The sequence below is a fragment of the Diplotaxodon limnothrissa genome, linkage group LG17 (assembly GCF_057381915.1).
Source record: "Diplotaxodon limnothrissa isolate DT_005_m linkage group LG17, D_limnothrissa_male_GT1.1, whole genome shotgun sequence".
NCBI lineage: Eukaryota > Metazoa > Chordata > Actinopteri > Cichliformes > Cichlidae > Diplotaxodon > Diplotaxodon limnothrissa.
Genome location: NC_140612.1, coordinates 470346 through 495288, shown reverse-complemented (window position 1 = coordinate 495288; position 24943 = coordinate 470346). Strand labels below are relative to the sequence as shown.

At 45.1% G+C, this 24943-nt stretch overlaps 3 protein-coding genes across 3 annotated transcripts; 1 reads left to right on the top strand and 2 right to left on the bottom strand.

Annotated features, from left to right (window-relative positions):
- Positions 1–5152: 5152 nt before the first annotated feature.
- On the bottom strand, positions 5153–7022 carry phax (phosphorylated adaptor for RNA export). The gene has a single exon (XM_085376275.1). The coding sequence runs from the start codon at positions 6711–6713 to the stop codon at positions 5484–5486; it is 1230 nt and encodes a 409-aa protein (XP_085232401.1). The 5' UTR covers positions 6714–7022; the 3' UTR covers positions 5153–5483.
- A 415-nt stretch (positions 7023–7437) lies between these two features.
- On the top strand, positions 7438–15987 carry pmpcb (peptidase, mitochondrial processing subunit beta). The gene is made up of 13 exons (XM_085375767.1): positions 7438–7535; positions 7833–7970; positions 8190–8276; positions 8485–8614; positions 8713–8911; positions 9005–9084; positions 9238–9350; positions 13868–14011; positions 14172–14332; positions 14430–14515; positions 14587–14675; positions 15343–15418; positions 15820–15987. Exons 1-13 carry the CDS (start codon positions 7452–7454, stop codon positions 15882–15884), a joined length of 1452 nt encoding a protein of 483 aa, XP_085231893.1. The 5' UTR covers positions 7438–7451; the 3' UTR covers positions 15885–15987.
- dnajc2 (DnaJ (Hsp40) homolog, subfamily C, member 2) lies at positions 15930–24715 on the bottom strand. Its single transcript, XM_085375766.1, has 16 exons — positions 24561–24715; positions 23118–23308; positions 21639–21714; positions 21449–21547; positions 21143–21365; positions 20990–21055; positions 20823–20914; positions 20574–20695; positions 19842–19991; positions 19673–19761; positions 19078–19147; positions 18805–18983; positions 18631–18731; positions 18429–18539; positions 16210–16370; positions 15930–16086 (listed from the first exon to the last, which is right to left on the bottom strand). Exons 1-16 carry the CDS (start codon positions 24613–24615, stop codon positions 16018–16020), a joined length of 1854 nt encoding a protein of 617 aa, XP_085231892.1. The 5' UTR covers positions 24616–24715; the 3' UTR covers positions 15930–16017.
- Between the last annotated feature and the right edge of the window lie 228 nt (positions 24716–24943).

Genomic DNA, 24943 nt, shown 5'->3' with positions numbered 1-24943 from the left:
TACGCAAGTAACCCCGGCGGCAGGGGCTACATGAATAGGATGACGGACCTATGGATTCTTCGATACCCAACATCCACAAAGAAATACCAAGGGCTCAGAGAAGAGCTCGAGAGGATGTGGAGGGTGAAGGTAACGGTGGGCCCCGTGGTAATCGGAGCACTAGGTGCGGTGACTCCCAAGCTAGGCGAGTGGCTCCAGCAGATCCCGGGAATAACATCGGAGATCTCTGTCCAGAAGAGCGCAGTCCTGGGAACAGCTAAGATACTGCGCAGGACCCTCAAGCTCGGACCTCTGGTAGAGGACCCGAGCTTGAAGGATAAACCGCCCGCAGGGGCGTGCTGGGTGTTTTTTTTTTTTTTTATATACACACACACACACACACACACACACACACACATATATATATATATATATATATATATATGTATGTGTGTGTGTGTGTGTGTGTGTGTATATATATATGTGTATATATATATATATATACACACACATATGTGGCCAGCCTAGTAGGCCAAGTAGGCCAGCCAAAGGATACCATTTCAGCTATGGATCGTACGTGTTGTGTTGTCGGTTGCAACGTTAGATCACACGATCGTGAAGGCAAGAAGCTGGATAATGGGCTCTCTTTTCATCGTTTTCCATCCTGGAGGCAACGTGAGGGATCCCATGTATCCGATATGACTAAACAAAGACGTCAGGCTTGGATTGCAGCGGTGAGACGAGGGGATATCGAGTTCTCTGCAATCCCCAGCTTTTTGTTGGTTTGCTCACGGCATTTTCTTTCCGGTGAGTTCTAAATTAATTCATATCACTCTTGAAAGGCTTTTAGTGTTACTTTCAATGTGCTGAGGTCATAGATAATGAGATAAAACATGCTAATGTGTGATGCTGCAGAACCACGTCATGTCGACTGAGTTGCTTATGATTTGGCATTATTGCAGGCAAACCAGCATATGAAATGGATGTAACAAATCCAGACTGGGCACCAACACTGCACATGGGGCACGGCGACATACCTGTGTCAGACTTGGACCAGCACTCAAGGCGTATGCAACAGAAACAGCGAAAAAGAGCACCCATTGCAGGTAACCCCCCCCCCCCCCCCCCCCTCTAAAAACATACTAAATTGCTATCACTGTACACTAATCCGCACATAACTTCCAGATGAATAACACACCTGTCATTGGAATATTGGTGTACATTTACCTTATGTCTAATTTTATCTTACAGGCCTTCAGTTATGCAGCTGCAGAGTCTGAAGGTGTGCCCCGTGCAGAAGTGATCGATGAAGATCTGACAGACCAACAACAAAATCACAATGTCATGGAGGCAGTGGACAGCAGTTGTGTTGGACAAGTGGAGGTTGAGGTAGCAGCTGCAAATGTGGACAGTGGTCATCGGACAGACAGTGGTCATTGGACAGACAGCGTCACGGAAGCTAAAGGGCAGACGAAGGATTGTGTGTGCAATGAACAGAGCAGAGCAGAAATAAACCGGCTGCTAGAGGAGAACAGACTGCTTCGAATACAGTTGCAAAAGACAGAGCTGAATGAAAGTTTCTTAAAGGATGATACTGAAAAAGTAAGATATTACACTGGACTACATTGTTATGCTGTCTTAATGTCCCTCTTCAACACTGTCAAAGATTTCCTGCCAATATCGAAGAAACTGACAGGTTTCCAAATGCTCTTACTCACACTAATGCGTCTGAGACTTGATCTTCCAGTCCAGCATCTTTGTCATCCATTCGATGTGTCCCACAAAACACTGTCTTCTGTCTTCACCGATACCATTGATGTTTTGTATGCCCGCTTAGGAGCACTGGTGCACTGGCCTGAGAGGCACTGTCTGCAGGCGACAATGCCTCCACAGTTTACTGAAACTTTTGGAAAACGAGTAGCCAACATTGTTGACTGTTTTGAGATTCGAACAGAAAGACCATCTAATTTAAAGGCACGTGCACAAACATACTCTCATTACAAGGGTACACACACCATAAATACCTCATCGGGATTACACCCCATGGAGATATTTCTTTCATTTCCAGGGGATGGGGGGTCGTGCATCAGATAAACACATCACAGAGAGATGTGGCATTCTTCAAAAGCTGTTACCAGGGGACGTAGTATTGGCTGACAGAGGCTTTGACATCAGAAATGCTGTAGGAATGATGTGTGCGGAGGTCAAGATTCCAGCTTTCACAAAAGGCTACTGTCACTTGATGCAAGGGACGTTGAACAAACAAGAGCAATTGCCCACCTGAGAATTCATGTTGAGCGAGTAATAGGTAGTTAGCGCAACAAGTTCAAAATGTTACACACTACAATGCCAATCCGATTACTCTTATCATGTGAGGCTGAAGACAACACTTCTTGATAAGATCGTTAAGGTTTGCTGTGTTTTGGTGAATATGTGCCCCAGTGTTGTTGTCAAACCAGGGCCAAATGACACTTGCTCCTGTTGAGTATTCTTAAAGCTGTTTTTTTGGATGTACAGTACATTGTAAATAGTTGTACTTTGTGTGAAGTTGTTTTAATAAAACAAAAAAGAATAGTATATTTGTTTGTTTGTTTTATTCTTGATCTGTTCACATGTACTTAGCAATCACATAAAAATGAAATGCAAACTATTTACATGGTAACACACAGCTGGCATTAATCTTGAACCACAAAATGAAACATTACAGGTTATTTAGAGCAGCACGTTGTTTGGAGAAGTATTTCCCAACAAGTTCAGGAAGGCACACTTTACGAAAGAAGTCTTGTGCTTGCTTTAAGCGCGGTTCCCAGAAATCCACATCAGGGAAGATGCATATCACAGCAAGGTCTCTCTGTGTCCACACAACGCGGTCACAGTGGTCGTCTGGGTTTCCACTACACTTCCTTATTTCATACGGGTCCACATTACGGATGCACGCAATTTTTTCAAAGTACCGTCTCTTGGCGTCTGGGCACAATCGGTCGCGATACAGCCCCTTACAGCCCCAGTCTTTTGCGCTGATTTTGAGCATGGTTCTGGCAGTCCCGATTCCAACACTCCAACACTGTGCGCTTGTTCTGCTTCCTGGCCTACTGACGTGGCGCCGCGATCCCACAGTGCACTGCGGCGTGACGTCAACTCCAAAACCCTATATATATATGTATATATATATATGTATATATATGGCAGCACAAGAACAAGCTCTGAGCACAAGATCCATAGAGGCTGGGGTCTATCACACCAGGCAAGACCCCAGGTGCAGACTGTGTAAAGATGCCCCAGAGACAATCCAGCACATAACAGCAGGGTGCAAGATGCTAGCAGGCAAGGCATACATGGAACGCCATAACCAAGTGGCCAGCATAGTGTACAGGAACATCTGTGCCGAGTATAACCTGGAAGTCCTGAGGTCAAAATGGGAGATGCCCCCAAGGGTGGTGGAGAATGACCGAGCTAAGATCCTGTGGGACTTCCAGATACAGACGGACAAAATGGTGGTGGCTAACCAACCGGACATAGTGGTGGTAGACAAACAGAAGAAGACGGCCGTAGTGATCGATGTAGCGGTTCCGAATGACAGCAATATCAGGAAGAAGGAACACGAGAAGCTGGAGAAATACCAAGGGCTCAGAGAAGAGCTCGAGAGGATGTGGAGGGTGAAGGTAACGGTGGTCCCCGTGGTAATCGGAGCACTAGGTGCGGTGACTCCCAAGCTAGGCGAGTGGCTCCAGCAGATCCCGGGAACAACTTCGGAGATCTCTGTCCAGAAGAGCGCAGTCCTGGGAACAGCTAAGATACTGCAGGACCCTCAAGCTCGGGTCCTCTACCAGAGGCCTGGGAGCTTGAGCTTGTTTTTTTTGTACATATATATAGGGGGGCTGGAGCCTATCCCAGCTGTCTTAGGGCAGGAGGCGGGGTACACCCTGGGCTAACACACAGAGACAGACAACCATTCACACTTAGAAGCGAGACTTTGTAAAACAAAATGTTAGTGAACCTCAACGAAGATTTGTGTCTTCAGATTTCAGGTTTTGGGCCTTTGCAGATGTTGAAAGCACAGCACAGGTTTCACAAATTCTAAAAAAACAAACATATATTTGATTCCTCTGAATCAAACGTGTTTGGTTTTTGCATAACTGTCAAACTAATTTTAATACTAGACAAAGATAACCTGAGTAAATATAAAGTGCAGTTTGTAAATGGTGTATTCATGTATTAAAGAAAAAAATGCTATCCAAACCCACCTGGTCTTATGTGAAAAACTAATTGCTGACGTGTGATCATTGTACTGATGCATGACCTAAATGTGCTTCAGCTTCAGGGCGTGAGCCGATGGTTTTTCAGGATTTTCTTGTAGAAATCATCATTCTTCAGCTGACATTTAGGATTCCTGTTTAAGACACCACTCGTTGAGTAGTGGTGTCGCAAAAAAAACCCCCAAACAAAAGCAGGAACTGACATTTTCATCAGTGCAGAGATGTTTAAGTTGGAGATGAGGATGTCATTTACGAGTACACTCTGTCCTAACCACCTGCATAAAGAATGACAAATGTGAAAGGTCTAACGTGGTGGACGTTTATCATTTGTGGTGCTCAATGGATGAATATATTTATTTTTCATTGTAAAAACAGAATTTCTCCTTTACATTTTCATAATCACGTGTGCCTGATTCTCGCCCTCAGGCCATATGTTTGACACGCCTGAGCCAGGCAGACTGTGTACATTTGTACCAGAGTTATACAAATTAAACAGGACACCTGTGACCTGGTAGTTTAACCTTTACTATAGCAGGCAGCACTTCATATGCATGCAGTTTTGCATTTTTCAGTTTAATTCGTGAGTTATTCTTTTATATTATACGTTTTTATATATGCTGTACGGAACGGTTAAGGGTTCTTTCTATATACAGCCTTGGACTAAAAGGGCTCTCCACTCTTGCAGAAGTTGGAACATGGCTGCCATCTAGTGGACACTTCAGCACTTTTACATCAGCCATTCAATGCCTTTGTTTTCTTTGAGAAGCCCCACTTGGTATGAATGTCAGTACAGGAATCCTGATCTGATGATACTAAAACTCACCTTATATAACATTTATGTTATTTTGTGTTTGGAAGTGAGTGCACAAAAAAAGAACCCTACAGTTTTTTAATTCTTTTACCTGAGTCACCACTTTTATTATTTTCCAGACCGAGGTGCATCCATGAAAGTAATAACTCAAGACCTGTTTGTATAATGACACTTACAGCAACAAATGGTTATGAATTTGACTCTCACAACATCATTTTGTTGAGAAGGACTGGTTTTAAAAGGCAAAACAACATTTGAACGGCAAAAGCTCCAATCAACATGTTCATGCTGTAACTATTTGTTAACAGAAGCGCTGCTTTTATTGCTAAGGTTTCAAACAAAAAACAAAAAAGGACACCAGTGTGGATTTTGAATCAATCACATATTCAGTGCTTTCAGTGTTTCATTAACATCGTTGTTCAGACAGCAGGCTATTTTCAAAACACCTCCAGGTCTGCAGCGTTGTAGACCACTGCTGTCTCCTCAGTGCCCACAGCAGCTTCCTCTTGAGCCTCCTCGTCTTCTGCAGCTTCCTCCAGAGACTCCAAAGCCTCGTTGGTATCACTGGCAAAAGTCTCTCTGGAGACGTCATCATGCTCCTGCAGGTTTAGGGTGCCGATGGCCTGCTTCATCTTTTTGGCCACCAAATGTCGCCTCCTCTTCTGGGCAGCCTTCTTGCTCTTGTACTCCTTCACCTGTTCCTCAAAGAATATCTGCTTGATCTGGGCCTTGGTGATACTGGGGGTGTTCTTCAGCAGGTTGAGATACACCCCACCCGGTGTCCGACGCCTGCTGCCGTCCATGGTGTACACACCGCCACTCTCCTCCAGGGTGGCGGTCTCTCCGAGAAGTTCTATGGCTTTTTTCTTGCCAACTACTTTGACAACTCGAGTGATCAGCTCCTTTTTGGGCTCCTGCAGCCTGAACGCAATCTCCTCTATCACCTTATCATCCGGGTCACCTTCTGTGATCTCATAGCGGCCCTTGATGTCCATCTCTGCTCTGGGGCCCAGCCGCTCCTTTGCAGGTCTCTTTCTCTTTGCATCACCTCCTGTGTTCTCCTCTGACCCCCTACCCTTCATGTACTCCTCCAGCTCAGCATCCAGCATGCTCACTTCTCCTCCTTCCTTTGACTGTGCCTCCATCTCCCTCTCCTTCTCCATTATCTTCCGAGCTAGGACGAAATTATAAGTCTCCACATTCCTGGTGGACATGCCAACACCATCCATGCCAAATATGCCAAGTTCTGCAGTGATAGCGTCCTGGCACTGCTCTTGTACTACAGAGCCCCAAATGTTATTCACCTTGCGGCCACCCGTCGTCCCCTGGGCGGGCACAGGGGTCGGCCCTAGCCGGGCGCTGCATGCAGGCGGCTGTGGAGCACTGGACACTTTCTGGCGTTTCCGGCGCCAAACAGCCGCCTCCTCGTCAGAGGACTCCGGGTCACTGTCACTAGACTCTGCCGTCCTACCTGTGCTGCGATAAGCTGCGGCTGGAAGTGTCTGAGCATAGGCTCTGTTCTGGAAAGACTGGCCGCAGAAAGCCGGGGGAACCTGGGGTCGAGCTTCTTGTGCTGCTGTGGCTGGTCCCATCTCAGTATCCGAGCTGGACCCAGAGATCTCTCCATCTTCCAGGTCACCGTCCATGAGATCTCTGCCTCCCGCCATTTCTTGTCTGAAAGCCACACCGAAGCTAATGGCCGTACACTCCTGTTTTATTACATCGGCTAAAGTTGAGGCCACTAATTAGCGTGAACAGCTAACGCTGCACCGTTAGCGGCTAACGACACCGTTGAACCCAACAGAGAATTAATTAAGTCCGGGTTACAGAGGAAATACCTCCAGTGCAGGCTACAGCAGCAGGCTCTGTATACAGCTGGGCTTCAGCCTTGCTCTACTATTTCAGTCACACACTGAACTGCTAGGAAGAAGCTGACAGACCAACTTGAAACTCACAGAAAAAAAATCCGCGCTAGGCTAAACCGACACTTCCGCCTTCAAATTCTGACACCCTTTCAAAATAAACAAAAGCGATTAAACGTTAGAACGTTCGTTATAAACGAACCACGTCAAATATGGTTGAGAAGTATCCTAAATGTAAATATATATTACTTCAATACTTTATTTACAGCTAACGTGCAAACCAATAGGTCACATAGGCAGTTAGTCGTGTGGCAGCAATTTTCATATTTCCATATAATAGGTTGATCAATGTCTGAAATATAAAGTTATTTGTTCAGGTGTGTTTATCTCTGTTTTTTATTGGTTTAAGGAGAGTGTAAGAATAGATTTCTTTGTGCGGTTGTCATCAAATCCTGTGGTATTTTTTCCCTACTATGAAAAAAGTAAGTCGTCATCTCCGGCGGATGTTGCGTCAGCAGAACGGCACCGTTACAGATAAACAATATGGCAATGTCCGTACAGTGCCTCACGTCTGCTGGGAGATTTTTCTTACAAAGACATTTACTGAAGAAGAATTCGATAAGCAGGGTAAGAAGAATTGATTCATAGTCATGTTTGGAGTGTCTCATTTAATTGATATGCCCGTGACAGCTGCCAGTGCTCAGTGTCATGGAGGAAAAGCTCTGCGCATGGCCGGCTTGTTTGCGAACAGCTATTTAAGCTAGCTTAGCTATCACGTGATCAACTCTTACTGTGATGTTTGGATGTCCCTGTGTAACAGAACCGCCAATGGGGCAGATTCATTCATTATCGCTGACTGGTAGCAGCAAACGTAACGCTCTAAGTTTTGAAGCGTCATGGTGACTGGCTGTCCTTCTCCCGTAGTTCACTGCTGGACCGCACAGACTCTTGGTTACCCAAGCTGCTCACCAGGTGGCGCTAAATGTTCCTGAAACCAAGGTGACTGCTTTAGAGAACGGACTCCGGGTGGCATCTGAGGACTCGGGGCTCCCCACCTGCACAGTAAGCTGGAAGTAAACAGTTTAAAACAGGCTGCTTTAATACATGCACGTAAATATGTTGTTAAAATACCATAACCATTGTGAAGCAGCCAGCCAAATGTAATAGGCATGACAAAAAATGTTAGCATCTGCTAGCTTTGCCACTACAGGCTGAGATGTGGGGTTGTGGTACAGTAGCAGCAGTTTGTGGAAGCGTATATTAATTCCTGCTTTGTTCCAGGTGGGCTTGTGGATAGATGCCGGGAGTCGCTATGAGAACGAGAGAAATAACGGCACAGCGCACTTTCTGGAGCACATGGCATTTAAGGTGAGATGGCAGCTACGCAGCAAAGTTTTTAAAGCAGTGGTCTTTATTTGAATGTATCTGGCCTATGCAGAGAGGGAAGAATGCATTCTAATAGTTCACAGCAGTATAATAACAAAATAATGACATAAATGTAATATTTCAGAGTTTCTTTATAAATGAAAGTAACATTCAAGACTTTGTTCACTTTGTCTGTATAAATGTGTGACAGGGCACCAGGAAACGCTCTCAGCTTGATCTGGAGTTGGAGATCGAGAACATGGGGGCTCACCTCAATGCCTACACATCCCGCGAGCAGACTGTTTACTATGCCAAAGCTTTCTCCAAGGATCTTCCGAGAGGTACGGGAGGGCAGAGGGGCTGAATGTTACATGGCAACATCTCAAACGAAAAACCTGGAATGTGTTAAAGCACAATAAAATATCTCTCTGTGTCAAAGCTGTGGAGATTCTGGCTGACATCATCCAGAACAGCACGCTGGGAGAGGCGGAGATCGAGAGGGAGCGAGGGGTGATCCTTCGAGAGATGCAGGAAGTGGAGACCAATCTGCAAGAGGTGGTCTTTGATTATCTGCATGCTACAGCGTACCAGTCCACAGCGCTGGGAAGAACCATCCTGGGCCCCACTGAGAACATCAAGTGAGACCAAACACCTAAAAAACACAAAGTACTCTGAGGTTTGCTGAAAGCATCCTGCACAGCTTAGCTTCCTGCTGTGTGTTTGTGACGCAGGACCATCAACAGAGGAGACCTGGTGGAGTATATCACCGCTCACTATAAAGGACCCAGAATAGTGTTGGCTGCTGCTGGAGGTTAGAGCTGTTTTCTGCTCACATTTCGTTAACATTTTCTGTAAACCTGCAACAAACAGTCACTGATGCATGAGCACTGCTCAAAGTATGCAATAAATTCTGAACCAGAGTAAAGTTGATCTGATCTCCAGGACTCGCTCCCTCTCTGATCAGGTGTCTGTCATGACGAGCTCATCGATTTGGCCAAGTATCACTTTGGAAAACTTCCCAGCAGACATCAAGGCGAAGCCCCGGCTCTTCCTCCGTGCCATTTCACAGGAAGTGAGGTAAGGCTAACTTTAGTTTCTCACTACTGCATAACGGGGCGTCACATCAGCACAGAGCAGCTACTGTGTTATTTAAAGAATGAGATCAAGTGTATCAGAGTAACACGGTTGTCTCTAAGGTGGATGCAAATGAAGGGTGGTGGCTCAGACATGTCCACGTCTTGGAAAATGTTTAAAACACACATATTACTTAAGATGCCTTAAATCTAGTTCAGATGGGTCTACAAGTGAATATGACTTTAGTCAGATGGCACGTGAGTTTCTGCACATTTTTTTTTTTAATATATTTTTATTAGGATTTTGTTCATAGTAACAGACAATGACAAAAAGAACAAGTACACAAGAACCAGAACAGAACTTAGCTCAGGCAATACAAGATTCTGAGGCACATACAAACCACAACCTCTCCAGGAATCAAAGCAAATCACAGTAAGGCAAGGCAAGGCAAGGCAAGTTTATTTGTATAGCACAATTCAACAACAAGGTGATTCAAAGTGCTTTACAGAGACATTAGAAACAAGAACAAATAAAAAGCATGATTTAAAATTGATTAAAACAAGCAAATAAACTAACTAACTAATTAACAAACAAACAAACAAACAACAGTATATAAAATCAAAACAGATCAGAACGATAGATAAAATCAGTAGTTAAATGTAAGTTTTGAAATTTAAGCTTAAAGTGTGGATTTGGTGCTTTATTCAAATGCAGCTGAGAACAGGTGAGTCTTCAACCTGGATTTAAATAAACTGAGTGTTTCAGCTGATCTGAGGCTTTCTGGGAGTTTGTTCCAGATATAAGGAGCATAAAAGCTGAATGCAGCTTCTCCGTGTCTGGTTCTGACTCTGGGAACTGATAAAAGACCGGATCCAGATGACCTGAGGGATCTGGAAGGTTTATACTGGGTCAGGAGGTCACTGATGTATTTTGGTCCTAAACCATTCAGAGCTTTATAGACCAGCATCAGAACTTTAAAGTCTATCCTCTGACGGACAGGCAGCCAGTGTAAGGACCTCAGAGCTGGACTGATGTGGTCCACTTTTTTGGTCTTAGTGAGGACTCGAGCAGCAGAGTTCTGAATGAGCTGTAGTTGTCTGACTGATTTTTTAGGTAGACCTGTAAAGATGCTGTTACAGTAATCAAGCCTACTAAAGATGAATGCATGGACTAGTTTTTCCAGGTCCTGTTGAGACATCAGATATTTTATCCTTGATATATTCTTGAGGTGATAGTAAGCTGACTTTGTTATTGTCTTAATGTGTTTTTCTAAGTTTAGGTCTGCATCCATCACTACACCCAAATTTCTCGCCTGGTTTGTGGTTTTTAGATGTATAGATTGAAGTTCTCTGGTGACCTGTAATCGTTTTTCTTTGGCGCCAAAGACTAAGATCAATAAGATCAATAGTCAGGCAAATGAATTCAGACTGGGAAAGCCTCTGCACACGGTTTAGATTTTCAGTCGGACTTGGATCATCCAGTGTGACTGCATCATGCAGGTTCATGCAGGTTCATGCAGGCTGTGCTTTCTAGTTCACACGGCATCAGGCTTTCATTAATGGAAACCTTTTAGATGAAGAAGGCGATAGATGTGTCGGATATTCCCTGAAATGAACGATTATACTGCAGCTGGACATGCTCGGGGAGACGGTGAGATATCGTTTAGAGGAGTAACCAGAACAAGTTTGCTTTCAAGTTGTATTTAAAGTGGTTTAAAAGACGTGTAAAAACAGTCATGAATTCAGTTTCTATATACACGTATGCATCCTGTCGTCTGCTGCTCGTCTCACAGATTAGATTTGCTCTTTAACCCAGCTCTGCCTTCAAAACAAAAGCGTTGACAGTTCCCCACTAACTCCTGCCGGCCTGTATCACAGCACTGAGAACTGTAGATACTTCCAGTTAGGGCTGGGCCATATTATACCGTTCACGGTAATACTGGTATAATGTTAGGCAACGATAGGAAAATGAAATATCGCGATAGAATATGAGTAAAACGTGCATGCGCGGTGCCTTTGTTTTCATACGCACATGGCTGATTGTTGAGTGAAACAGATGAACCAGAATTGGTTTGTAAAAATGGTGCAGCTTCAGTGATGTGAAACTGGTTTGGTGTTTGTCCGTCAGATACACGACAAAGCACATTTTTTTGCAGAACATGCAAGCGGCCGTCGTTATTGTCGTATTTGTCGGACTAAGATGCTCTTAAATAGGGATGGGTACCGGTGTCGGGTGCCATGATGGCACCGGTTCTGACAAACGGTAGTAACCAGACCGAAAAGCAGCGCACATTTCGGTGCTTTATTTCGGTGCTTTTTTTCCCTGAGCTGTGATAGACTTCTAGCCAATCATTTTACGTTTCCCAGGATAGTAGGCGGGGCCAGGTACGTACGTTCAGTTAGAGCAGAGCTACAGATTAAAAATGTCCAAGGCGAAGCGGTCAAAAGTCTGGTTGTACTTCACAGCAAAATATGCAAACTCAGCAGCAACAAGTGCTTTAAGCTGATACTGTGATACTGTCAAAGGAGGTAACTCCTCAAATCCGATGAAACACCTGGCGACGCATAGTGTTTTATTTTAAAGCCGAGAAATGCGCCGTATTTGATAGCTTGCTGCGAGACCTCACACTGTGCACGTTGGGTGGGTTGCCAGTTATCGGACCCGGAGCAACATCCCCCAAAAACCCGAAGAATAGAGTCCTGGCCCCTAGCCCTGCCAGTGTAGCAGAAATGATGAGGATGATGATGCAGCAGCAGCCGTTCTTCTCTGCGTGAGTAGCTTCATGTTGTTCGTGTGTAATTTACGTTGAGTAGGCTAACCACGTTATTACATTAATGCATGTAAGGTGAACTAGCAAACATCATCATAGCTACATGCGGCTGCCTTCTTGTTTGATGGCAGATACTCCCTTCACCCTGGCCAAAAAGGCTAAAATGACCAAAGAAAAAGTGGGAAACAGCTGAACATGAGAGGTTTTTGGACAAAGTTTGTGTTTTTTCCATTGTTTAAGCACTGCTTCCAGCCAAGAGTATATACCATATATGCCCCATAGCTGCAGAAAAGGCTAACATTATCTTTTTACAAAAAAAAAAAAAACAGCTGAACATGAGAGGTTTTTGGACAAAGTTTGTGTTCTCCATTCTTTAAGCACCGGTTCGAGCACCGTTTAAGCACCGGCACCGTTTCAAAAGTACCGATTTGGCACCGGTATCGGATAAAACCTAAACGATACCCATCCCTACTCTTAAATCTGGGAGTAATCTGGGTCCTAAACTCCGTATGCTTCAGGTCAAACGACACTGCAGCATCACTGAGAGTTTAAAAACTGTCTAAATTCTTTCATCTTTAATAAAACGATCAGCATTGCTGCTTTACCAGGTGAAACTATGAAGTTTAACTTCCAGGCATCCATGAAAACAAAATTTATTACATTTAACGGAGTTAGAAGTTAGCAGGAAGCTAGCGGAAGTTAGCTCGCTAGTTTCGCTAGTTACCTAAGCATGATATAGCATGTTCTGACTGAGAGATTTCTGAAAAAAAATCAAACGTACAGCTCTGCTATCACTTCCAACATAAATGAAGGCAGGAAACTAAACAGCAGTGACGTTTGTAGGGTTACTGAAGTTGGGCTAGCTGGTATATAATGATGTGCTACGTGATCGCTAGCGACACAGCTATGTTAGCATAACATAAACAGTGAAGCTGGAGGACGAACACTAACACTTTTCCACTTATAAAAGTTAACGTGAAGGTTCTTCATGGTTAGAGACAAATGCAATCGCATGGCAGGATGCTGTAAACGGACCAAACTTCAGTCAGGAGAACAACTGAGATAATCCATCCACAATACAAGGTTAGTCATTAATATACTGCAACAACATGGGAATAGAGCAGCTGCAGAGAATTCAACATTAATGAATCAATGGTACAGAAGTGGAGGAAGCAAGAAGAATGAGTTTAATAAAGTTTGATTTATCTGACTGCTTTGTTTCGCTTAATGTGCCTTATAATCCCGTGCACCTTATGGTCCAAAAAATACGTACTGCACACTGCAGTTTAATGTTGCAAAGCACCTCTTTTTAACTTCAGTGGATATTATACATGGTTATGCTCAGGATATGTCAGCCCATTTCTACTGGAAATGCCTTTTGGTTAAACTTTCAGCAAGGAATTTGCATTTGCACGGTTACATTTTTATAAAGCTTTAATGTACATAAAAACCAGCTTCTTGTTTAAGTGAAAATAAATGGAAGGTTGTCTTTTTGTGCTAGTAATGTTGTGGAGGTGTATTTTGTCTCGCATCAATTATATCGTCAGTTATATCGTTATCGCAAAGTTTCAAATATATATCGTGATAAATATTTTTGGCCATATCGCCCTGCTCTACTTCCAGTAGACCTCAGTTAAGTATTTGTGTGCTTTCTATCATTCGTTGACTGTGAAACTGGTGCAGTTTCATTTCAAGTTATTAAAAAAAGCTTTAATTTGGTGAATGCTTCAGGACTCTGTTACGGTTTCAGATCAGAGTCCGTGACGACAAAATGCCACTCGCTCACATCGCCATCGCCATGGAGGCTGTCGGATGGTCTCACCCCGACACAATCCCACTCATGGTAGCCAACACGCTCATTGGAAACTGGGACCGCTCGTTTGGTGGAGGCGTGGTGAGTACTGAGGAAACCTTGGATGTGGCACGTGTTGTTTTCTCTGTGCTGCTGCTAAATGCTCTTCCTCTTCTTCGCCATCTTTAAATAAAAACTGACCACACATACGTGCTCAGCATTTATTCAGCGAACCGTTTGTTTCTATGTCCTCTGAGTTTAGAATCTATCCAGTAAGCTGGCTCAGATGGCCTGTCAGGGGAACCTGTGCCATAGCTTCCAGTCCTTCAACACCTGCTACACAGACACAGGCCTCTGGGGACTCTACATGGTGTGTGAACCCGGCACCATCAACGACATGATGCACTTTACTCAAATGGAATGGTGAGCGCGCTCAGATCAGTTTAGTCGTCAGTTTTAAAGAAGGTTAAACCTGCTGACTGAACGTGTTTAACGCTTGTGTGTCGCTGCTTCCTGTCAGGATTTCTCTTTGTACCAGTGTGACGGAGAGCGAGGTAGCTCGGGCCAAGAACCTGCTCAAGACCAACATGCTGCTGCATCTGGACGGTAAGGCAGCGTGACTGTAGAGCGTGCAGTCGTGCGGCGCCTGGTTTCACGTGTTGATCTGCTTCCTCCAGGATCCACCCCAATCTGCGAGGACATCGGCAGACAGATGCTGTGCTACAGTCGCAGGATCCCTCTGCATGAGCTGGAAGCCCGCATTGATGTGAGTCGACAGGTTCTTCTGCTCTGTCAGTAACTGTTACCGGAAATCCAACTGAGGGCTGCGTTTTGTACAAGTTCATAACTCTGTGTACTCTTAGTATCCAGCAGCTACGGTTGGCTCTGTTAGCTTTCATTTTTACAGTCTAACAGCCTCTGTTATTGCAGCTCAAACTGAGGCCTGTACTTCACTTTTTATTTACCTGGTAACCATGGTAACCTGTTTAGACAGATTATAGTGGTGAGACTGCGTCGCGTCTCCAACACCTCCACGTTGATGCGTCCTTAGCGCGTGGTGTCGCAGAACGTCGCAGCTGAATTCCACCTTTGTGACTGTTGAACGTAGAAAAACTGCAACCAGAGGAGGAAGTGAGATCCCAGGAACGTTGAGCTTTCTGGCACTCGTCACGTGTGCTTATTTGCTGCTTCCATATTTAAAGTTAAAATGCATCATAAGAGTATATTTTTTCATAAGGCCAGGTTTCTTTACATTTAAAGCAGTAAGACCAGAACAATAACAGAGTCACAGTGATAAACTGTGTGAGGCTGAGAAAACCTCAATGTAAATCTGGTAACGTCCCAGCCGGTGTCTTTAAGCACGACCTGAAATAATGTTTGAAAAGCTCTTTTTGCCCTGATCCTCCACCATGTTTGTCTCTGGCTCTCCACAGGCCATCGACGCCAGCACCATAAAGGACGTGTGCACCAAATACATCTACAACAGAGCTCCTGCCATCGCAGCTGTCGGTACGTTTTCAAACACGGGACGCCTGCAGAGGCTGAACCTAACGAAACTCGGAGTGTACGATAAAAGGAAGCCGGCGGCTCAGTGTGGGGAGTGAATCCCAGTTTGAACTCTGCTGGTGATGCAAGTGATCGTCACTGTGACGGCTGAACTATGCAGACTGATGTTTTAGCTTTTAGCCCTGATTTACAATTTTAATCAGTTTTCTGTCGCCTGTAAAGAAAAGAATGGTTTATCAGAACTCTGGGTTTAAATCTTGAGCCAAAACAGGAAGTGAGCGTAGCTTCAAGTGTGACGATGCAGTCAGTCAAAGATCAGAGCGTCTCTGGAACTCAGTCTGTGTTCAAACTCGTGTTTCTGCCTGATGTTAAAGCAGATAAGCAATAAGTTTGTTTGTTCTCAGGTCCAATCGAACAGCTGCCCGACTACAACCAGATCCGCAGTGGGATGTTCTGGATGAGAAGCTGAGCAGGACACGCTGAGGAAGTGGACAAATGCAAAATTTAAGTCGTGTCACGTTATTTTTTCCTTCTTTTTATTATAAAATAAAGACCAACACAATAATGTTAAAATAACAGATTCTATTAACGCGTGGTTCTTGTCATTTTTTATTTTTGGCTGCCACTTGTTCCTGAGCAGCTTTCTTGGCTTTGACCATCTCCACCAGTTCCTGTCAGAGGAAAAAGGAAACGTGTTAGTTCCTCAGTTTGTCGCTGCAGAGTTTCACGCTGCAGTAAAAACACTTTAATGCAAAACACGAGCCTTCTGAGCACAGACCACGGCAGCAGCATACCTTATACCTCTTCATACAGTCCTTCTTGCTTCGTCCACGCACAGCAGCTGCGATCTTCTCCCAGCGCTCAGGCGTGTTGACCGGGTAGGTCTTCAGGGCTTGTTCTAGAAGTTTCTGCTCCTCTGTGGTCCAGGGGGCAGCATTCCCATCACTGCCTGAGGCTGAGGGGCCACACGTGACAACACAATCGTCAGGAACTCTCAAAAGCTCACAGCTGACGACTGAATGTTTTCATTACATCAGCTACTAAATAACGACTGGGACAAAAACGAGCCATCTACAGAAGCTGTGCCCCAAATAGAGACCAGCTCAGCTGCAGTAGGTGTGGTCTAGGGCCGCCACAAACTATTACTTTGATAGTCGACTAATCAGATCATCATCCATTGGACGTACAACGTACAGCTTATTGCACCAGCAGCATCTGCTCTTATTTAACTATCATTAGCTTACAGCTTTAAGTGTTTAAGGTGCTAACTAAAAATAAAGACAAGATGATAGTTTATTAAATTTTAATGAAATCTGCAGATTGTTTCGGTGGAGTTTAATAAACTCCTATCTAAAATATAACAGGACACCGGAGTATATTCTGGAGCATCTCACACTTCTGATGATCAGCTGTCTGCTTGACGTTTATTCAGCTGTGTAAAAACTAAAACTTTAATCTCAGACAAACAGATTTACTCAGGAACAAATAAAATACTGAAAAAAGGCCAAACAATAACATTTGAAGACGATTTGCCGGGAGTCCGGTGTTCTCACGGCTCTAGTGGGCCTAGCCCCCGGCTAGCTATCGAGCTAGTGGGTAACAGACGTCTCCGAAGACGTCGGAGCGCTTTTGAAAATATGCAGTGTCCTGATAAACTGAGCAGATATTTGAGGTTTACACAGCTACATTCCTGCCTGATAATATGTTAAACGTTTATTTTGTGACCCAGAAAGAATAATAAGAGTAAAGTTAAAACTAACTAGCTGCCGCCATTGTTGGAAACTGGAATTGGCAAGGCCACGCTATGAATTCTGGGATAGGTGGGCCACGAAGTATACACCTGACCCATCCTTCAAATCTGGGGAAATGAAGGCCGCGTTTGTCAGAGTCTTCGAATTTGTGCAGCCTTTGTCGTGTCGCTGTAACATAATCGGCCTACAAATGCGGGCACAGGAGGATGCGGTTCCTGAATTTGGACGCTGTCACTACCGGATCCGTACCGGAAACCTGATCAGTACTCCGCATGCGCAAATCTTCCGTCACTTCCTCTCGTTGCCAACATTGCGAGAGTTAATGTATTTAAGTGACACGGTTAGCGCCCAGTTAGCTCTTAGCATTTCTCAGCAGCTCTGCCTGCTTTTCGACTGCCCGGGACATTTAAACAATGGAGAATCCGTTTACAAACAAATTCATGCTTTTCTCGTCCCCCGATTGAGCAACAGCGCCGTAAAATAGAAAGAATGGCGCCTACTTACAGACTTAATAATACTGACTTAGTAATGTGTCACGTGAAGATTCATCAGCCAGATGAAGTGTTTACTGACAACTGACAGTGACAGCGCACATCATCATCACTATTCCAACAATCCTCTCCTCACAGACGAGCATAAACACACTCGACTGTCACTAAATCAGATTTAACACGCGCTTGACGCTAATTCAGTTTACAATAGGGTTCATTCGCTCGGTCAGCAGGTGGCGGTATCCTCGTACCCTGTACTGCACGGTCCAACTTTGCACAGGCGCAGTAAGGACCGGGGAGTCCTGATCCGTAACTATCGTGTTATTTTTTGTTTTTGTCTACATTATATTGAAATGCTTCATTATTGCAAACAATTTAAGAGATATTTATTATTCTTAAAATCTTGAGAGATACTTTGACCCGTAACTATTGTAAAATTGGCTCTGATATGGTGCAGGAAAATGTACAGGCATATTTAAAGTTCAAAGGATGTTAGTAAGATCACCGACTCGTTACACTGTAACATCGTGTTTGATCACAGCGAGCATCACTGGGATGTGTGGTAGCCTGTGTGCTTATGCAGTGAGCTAATGTGTTTCAGTCATTTCACAGAAGCGCTGACGTGTGCGTGTAATCTATTACTGACACGATCAGCACAGGGAGGAGACGTACTTGATAACATTTGATCCACAGCACGTCTTTGACATTCTGCTTGGTGATGGAGCCAATCAGAATCGATCAGGTGTGTGTGTCTACCCCAGCCTCACTTACCATCAAACCTCTCTGAGGGCACAGCGTTGTCGATGGAGGGCGGCACTGATGTGTGCTCCTTCTTGAACTTTTCAAATGCTTTTCTATTTATTTCATCTTTCTGCACCGGATCTGTGGATGAGACCGTAAACAGCAGCAGGTCAAAGCATCCATGCGCCTACAGATAAAACCGTGGTAAGCTGAGGTTTCTTTGTGAGCTTACCGAGTCGTTGCAGGTTCTTGGCTTTGTTGATGACGTCTTTGGCCGTCCTCTTCATGCCGCTGGTGGAGTGCGTGTTCATATAGTCAGCAATAACCTCCCACCTAGGAAACACGAAACAAGCTTTATTGACACACAGTTCCCCGATTGACGCCGGCTGTAATTCCAAGCGCTCACCTGGCGTTGGTTCCAGCAGGGAACAGGTTCACTGCTTTTATGAGCAGCTGGAGGTCCTCTTCGTTCCAGCCCTTCCCCCCGCCTGCTCCCCCGCTGGCCTGCTCAGAGCTGCGAGCCGCCTGCCTGGCCTGGATCTCAGCCTCCCTCTCCTTCTGCAGCTGAGCATTCACCTCCTGCACCTGAGGAAACAGCAGCAACCTGTTTGTCGACGTGCTGGCTCCTGATGGTCTCCGGCTTCAAACCTGAGGCGCTACAAAGAAAAAGTTCCTCTACCTGCTTTTCTACTGCTGCCTTGTTCTCCTCTTTAGAGCCCGAAGCCAACTCTTCATTGAGGGACTGTAGGCTGGAAAGAAACAACACACATGCGTCACATCTCATCAAATGCACTGCTGAAGCTTTATGAAATAATAATTACACTAAATCTTAATTCAAGCCTGTAGTTTGGCACATCATGTCAAACCACCAAGTTCTTCACACTTGTAATGAAACCACAGGCTCTTCTGTGTGCCAGAGAACTGCTCCTGCCTGCAGCTGCAAAGGGTTCCTCTCCAACACTGAAAGCTTTCAGCTGCAGATGAGCAAACCTGACCCGATGTTTCACAGATGATATCCCAGGTCATTCCTTTCATTATATGGTAAGCTGTTTAAATGTAACCAACATTATCAACAGCTTTACGCTCATCCAGGATCATCTCATGGTGGAAACCTGAATCCAGTTTGTTTCTTCAAAGTCAAGCAAGAAAACAAAAAGCATCACGCCCTTTGGCGACGGCGGCCCTTTGGCGACGGCGGCCCTTTGGCGACGGCGGCCCTTTGGCGACGGCGGCCCTTTGGCGACGGCGGCCCTTTGGCTAAAACTGACTCGTACCTTGTTAGTTCCAGGCGGTCACAGAGTTTCTCCACTTCCTCCATCATTTTCACACTGTCAGCCTCGTTGTCTGCAAAGTAGTTCCAGTTCTGTGGAGAGGAACAGCATCAGATAGTGAAAATGCACCAAGCAGCAGCACACAAACACGTCTGACACTGTAGGCGCTTACCTTGCACATGGTCCTGAGTTTCTGCCTCTCCTTCTTGATGGCCTTCTTCTGGATCTCCTTCTCTTTCTTGGCCTGCTGGGCGGCCTGCTTGGCTTCCTCTTCCTCCTTCTCCTTTGCCAGCCGAGCTGCCTCCAGCTCCGCCCGCCGGGCCTGTCAGACACGCAGAACCTGAGCCTGTGACCAACTGAAGCTCAGCATCTTCTCACAGCATGAACTGAGCAGCTTTAAGAAGCTTCTTTGACTGGAAATATGTGTATTACCCACAGTGTGAAGCACTGAGTGGTGTTTTTGTCCAAACATGACAATAAGAAAACCAAACTGTCCAATACTGTCCACTGCTCAGATTCTGGTAAACAGAAGCGAACACTATCCACTCTTTAAATTTCATAACAGCTCCAGGTTAAGCTGCTCCTTCGTGATCCAGGTCACAGAGAGGATGGAGGAATTACAGCGCCTGAACCAGGACAGGAAGCTGTGTGAACATTTGTCCTGCAGTAACCCTCCTTCATTTATTGATTTATTTTCCCTTTGTCACGTCTGCACTGGCAGGAATAAACTCAGCATGGATTGTTTTAATCACCTTGTCTAACTAGAGGAGCAGCTAATGTAACACGAACGTCGCAGCTAACAGCACCAACCCAATGAGATGATTCTATGCTGCTAGCTTTACCGTTGGACGTAACAGTCGCACCTTTAGGCCAATCGACCTTCCCCGCCGTGAGTGACACCTACCCTCTCCTTCTCTTCCTGCTCTCTCTTCTTGGCCTCAGCTTTGGCTTTCTTCTCAGACTCCTTCCTGGATTTTTCTTCTTCTTTGAATTTCTTTATTCTAGGGTCGCAGCCGTAGGCAGTATCTGCAGTGAAGCATGACAGACGATGAGTCACACTGCAGCCTCTTTTTACAGACCATCTCTGTACGTGCAGCAGCTATTTGCTCAATACTTCAGGGCTTTGTGTTGCTAATGAAGTGTGTGACTGTACCAACTAGTGTTCGTATTCTGTTCATCTCCTCCTTCTTCCTTTGAGCCCTCGAAGCTCGGTTCTGCTTTTCAATCCATCTCCTCTCATCACGACTACACGGGGGGAGAGTTGACGCGTTAGACGACAGAGGGCTAACACCTGCTTCATCAGGGCAGACGGGAGCTTACCATTCAGCCTTCTCCTTTTCTTCTTCATCCAAGTATGAAAATTCCCTCCAGGAGTCAAAGTTGTACCTTTAACCAAAGAGAAAAGAACAAACCTTTACCCTGTGTTTGTCTCGTTTTTTCATTCAAAGGAGCATCTCTCACTCTTCCACTTACCAAAAAGAGTAAAAATTATCCACTTCTTCAAAAGAGGACTCCGCGGTTCCAAGTTTGGGCACATGTTTCTTGGAAGACCATCTGGCATTTCTCTCAAAAACGGGAGCAAATCCCTCAAAAAAGTTCTCTTTCCCTTCACTCTTGGAAGGCACAGAATTGTCGAAGGTAGGATCTACACTGTCGAAGGCTCTCCTCTTCACGGGGTCGGACAAGATTTCCACAGCTGAGGTTCAACAGGTGGGTCAGTTAGTTCAGCAGATTCCAGAAACAATGTCTGTGTTGACGATTAGTTGCAGCACTGCGTACCTTTAGTGATGCAGGTGAAGTAGTCGTTGTCTCCTTCCACGATCTGCTCCCCTGCAGCTTTCCTTTTGTCGGGATGGTGCTTCAGCACAATCGATTTGTCTGCAGATAAACGGCAGAGACTTGGGATCAAACTGCGTCATTACAACAAACCAGAGACATGAAACACGCGTGTAGGTGGGAACATACTCACGGGCAGCTTTGATCTGTTTCTGTGTCGCCTTGTACCTCAGGTGTGGGAGCCCAAGCACAGCATAGTGATCTTGATTCTGACAGGTTACAGGAGAGTATGCTGTGTCACATGACAGTAACGCTCAACGACATTATTGCAGCTCTTAAACTCTTTGGAGTCCCTCAGGGTTCCTGTTCCCCTGACTCTGTTAGCACCAACAGCTACACCTGTTATCAGATCACCGCTTCAAATAATCACTTAGTCCCAACACCGTACAGTAAATATGGGTTTACTTTAAAACATTACATCTGCACCGTCTTCTACAATCCACGTGCGGCCTTTTCGTTCCAGATAAACTCTAAAGTCAAAAGAAAAAACTCGCCTTCACATGTATCCATCTACTTGTAACTAACGCTTTATTTTTAACGTGGAATACATTTCACTACAGGAAGTGCTCACTGTCGTTTGTAGCGATGAACCAAAACCGTTTAAGTTTGCGAGGCATTTCAGAACTCACCTGTGATTGGGTTTTTCAGCTTCATCTTAATGCAGTGAATCGAAGTCTTAGTGGCACTGACTGCAGGATCTGGCACAGGTGTGAACACCTCACCATGAGATCATTAAACTAATGTTCTGTGACTCACAGATTAGATGCACTACTGCGCTGTAAGCACACGGCACCGTAACCACTGAAACGTCAGGTCAGACTGAGAAGCACAACCAGAAAAGCTTGAAATGGATAATTGTGTGTTTCAGAAACATGACTCAAAGGACTTCACGATGAACCACATTTTAATCTCAGACAATTAAATGAACGACACTGGAAATGCACGCTCCGCTGAGAGAACGAGGCAAAAGCAAGTCCAGCCCTGACGGGGCCTGATGACGTGCTGCATGTGCCTGGTGTGCAACAAACCCAAAGCCCTGAAACAGCAGAAAGTAAAGAGTTCATCCATCAAACTGGATTATTTTCCTCTGTTTGGAAAGCACAACACCGTTAACTGATTCAAACAAAGCAGCGGTTGCTAACGTGAATTATCATCGACTCAGGCATCATTAAAGCACGTCTGTGCAGCGTGTCAGTGCATCCATCAAACACACACACACGGCCAAAGATAAGCGTCCACAGACAGTGAGTATCGAAGGCTTTGGAAAACTGGCTGTGCTGCAAAACACGCACCATCACCGGTTCAACTGAATAGTTTTTCCAGACTGTAAACACATCACAGGGAAGTGGAGAGGGCTGTCAGGAACCTCACTCTGAAATTCCCAACACATTCTACTTTGCTTACAGAGCATGCCCTCAGGTCAGCTGAACAAACTCCCCATCATGTTTTAATAAACAGGATCACAGCAGAACTTTGATGATTTCAGTTTTTGTTACATTTCAGTAAAAATGTTTCATCCATATTTGTTTGTCTTCTAAGACAGAAGAACCGTTTAGTACCGATGTGAAAGCAGGGATCTCTTTGCAAACAGCTGAGATGTATTGTCACATACCTTCCAGTCTTTAGGATCAAGTTTTCGGAGCATGGAGTACTCCTCCAGCTGAAACTCCTCATCTGCAGACTCTTCTGAGGACTCCTCCTCTTCCTCCAGCTCCTGGAAGGAAGACGACACATTTCTGTTTCTCCTCCTTATGTAGGCCTCGAACCACCGACCCACGGGCTCCACCTGAACCTGTGCAGAGGCTGTGAGGAGGAAGAGACATTTTGGTAAATGAAGCATCTTTGCTCCCTTTTTTGTTACTACGACACTGTAAAACTAAGTGTTTCAGTACTTCGAATCATTACTTATCTTAAACTTGAACACTGCCAAGAGATTTTTAGCAAAGCCTCAGGCGTTAATTAGCATGTTAGGGCTAAAGCGTTTGCAACTTTTCAAAGCTTTACATTAGAAAGACTCCAAGGTGGAGGGCTCTGGCAGCTATGGCTGTCTTTTATGTACAGTCTATGATTGACGGCTGGGAAACTAAGAGGCTGTTTGGCAGCAAAGAGCTTCAGAGAGACTAAGCAGACTATGCTCAGAAAGGGTTTTACTGCCAATGTTGAGCAGGTTTACAACATTAGGAAATTGCTGCGGTACTTGGTGTGAAACATGCTGTAAGACAAACACTTAAACATAAAATAAAAATTGAAAGTGCTGAGCAGATTGGTATATACATGAATGCAGCTGATCATCAGTGCAAAAATGGAGCCGATGCAGAGAACACAGGACAGGGTCATATGCTTGAGGTGGGAACAGTCTTATGGTTATTGAAGAACTGAAGCAGAGCTGCAAGCACAGTGCGAGTGTCACAACCATCACTGCCCCAAACATGGTGGACAGTCTCACTGCGAACTCAGGATCCTCCAAACAAGAACTCCCACAGCTGAGAGGTCCCAAAGGAAGCGCTCCCAGTGACTGACTGAACATGTCGCCTCTCTCTTGCTTTGTCATTTTAAAGCTACAAAAGTATAAAATGCATTATTACTGGAGATGAATCAGCAGCACCGACATGTGACACGCTGTGCGGCGACACCGTCACAGTTTAACGGCCGTCAGTCAGTAACAGGGAGCGCTGCGTGTGTCCACCTTCACGCCTGTCACAGTCGTTCAGCCCTTACGTAACAGCCAGGTACTGCTCCACATGAAAGGCTGTGAAATTCCAAACTAGTCTGTCATTAATAATAATAATTATAAGTAGAAGCCAACTAACCGGTGAAGCTGGTGAGACGCTCTGGCGGCAGCGAGTGAACCCGGCGACAAACGCCGTTTGGATAACCCGAGACACAACACGGCTAACTAATACAAACGCAGAGACTTTACCGAGCTTCAAATTAGCCGGCAATGTTAGCCTGCTGTGTGCTCTGTTTAGCTGCATGCTAACACGCAGAGCAGCAATCAGTGTGTAAGAGTGCCTGCTCAACTAGCTGCCTCCCTCTGACCTCCTTCAGTGCTTACCGGCAGCTGCTCTGTAGACAACCGTTTCGTCCCCATCCAACGCTTCCAGCAGCATTTTCAAAGCAGGTTACGCGAACATTCAGATGCCCGAATGATCAAGTGAGACCTTTAGAAAGTGCTACAGTCTGTGGCCCGCTCTCTACCACATGGGCCTCCTTTTGCCACTGCCAATCCGAGAACGAGCTCTGCTGTCACACCGCTAAAACCTCCGGGTGTCTCATCGCGCCTCGTCACTTGTAGTTCCGCCGTTTTTGTTTTGGTATTTATCTGTAGATTAAAACCTGGCCCCGCTAGCTAAACATGTCATACAGTTTCTCTAATAATTAGGATGTAAAAATGATACGCACAAGATTCCTGTAGCCCCCAACAGAACAACATGATAA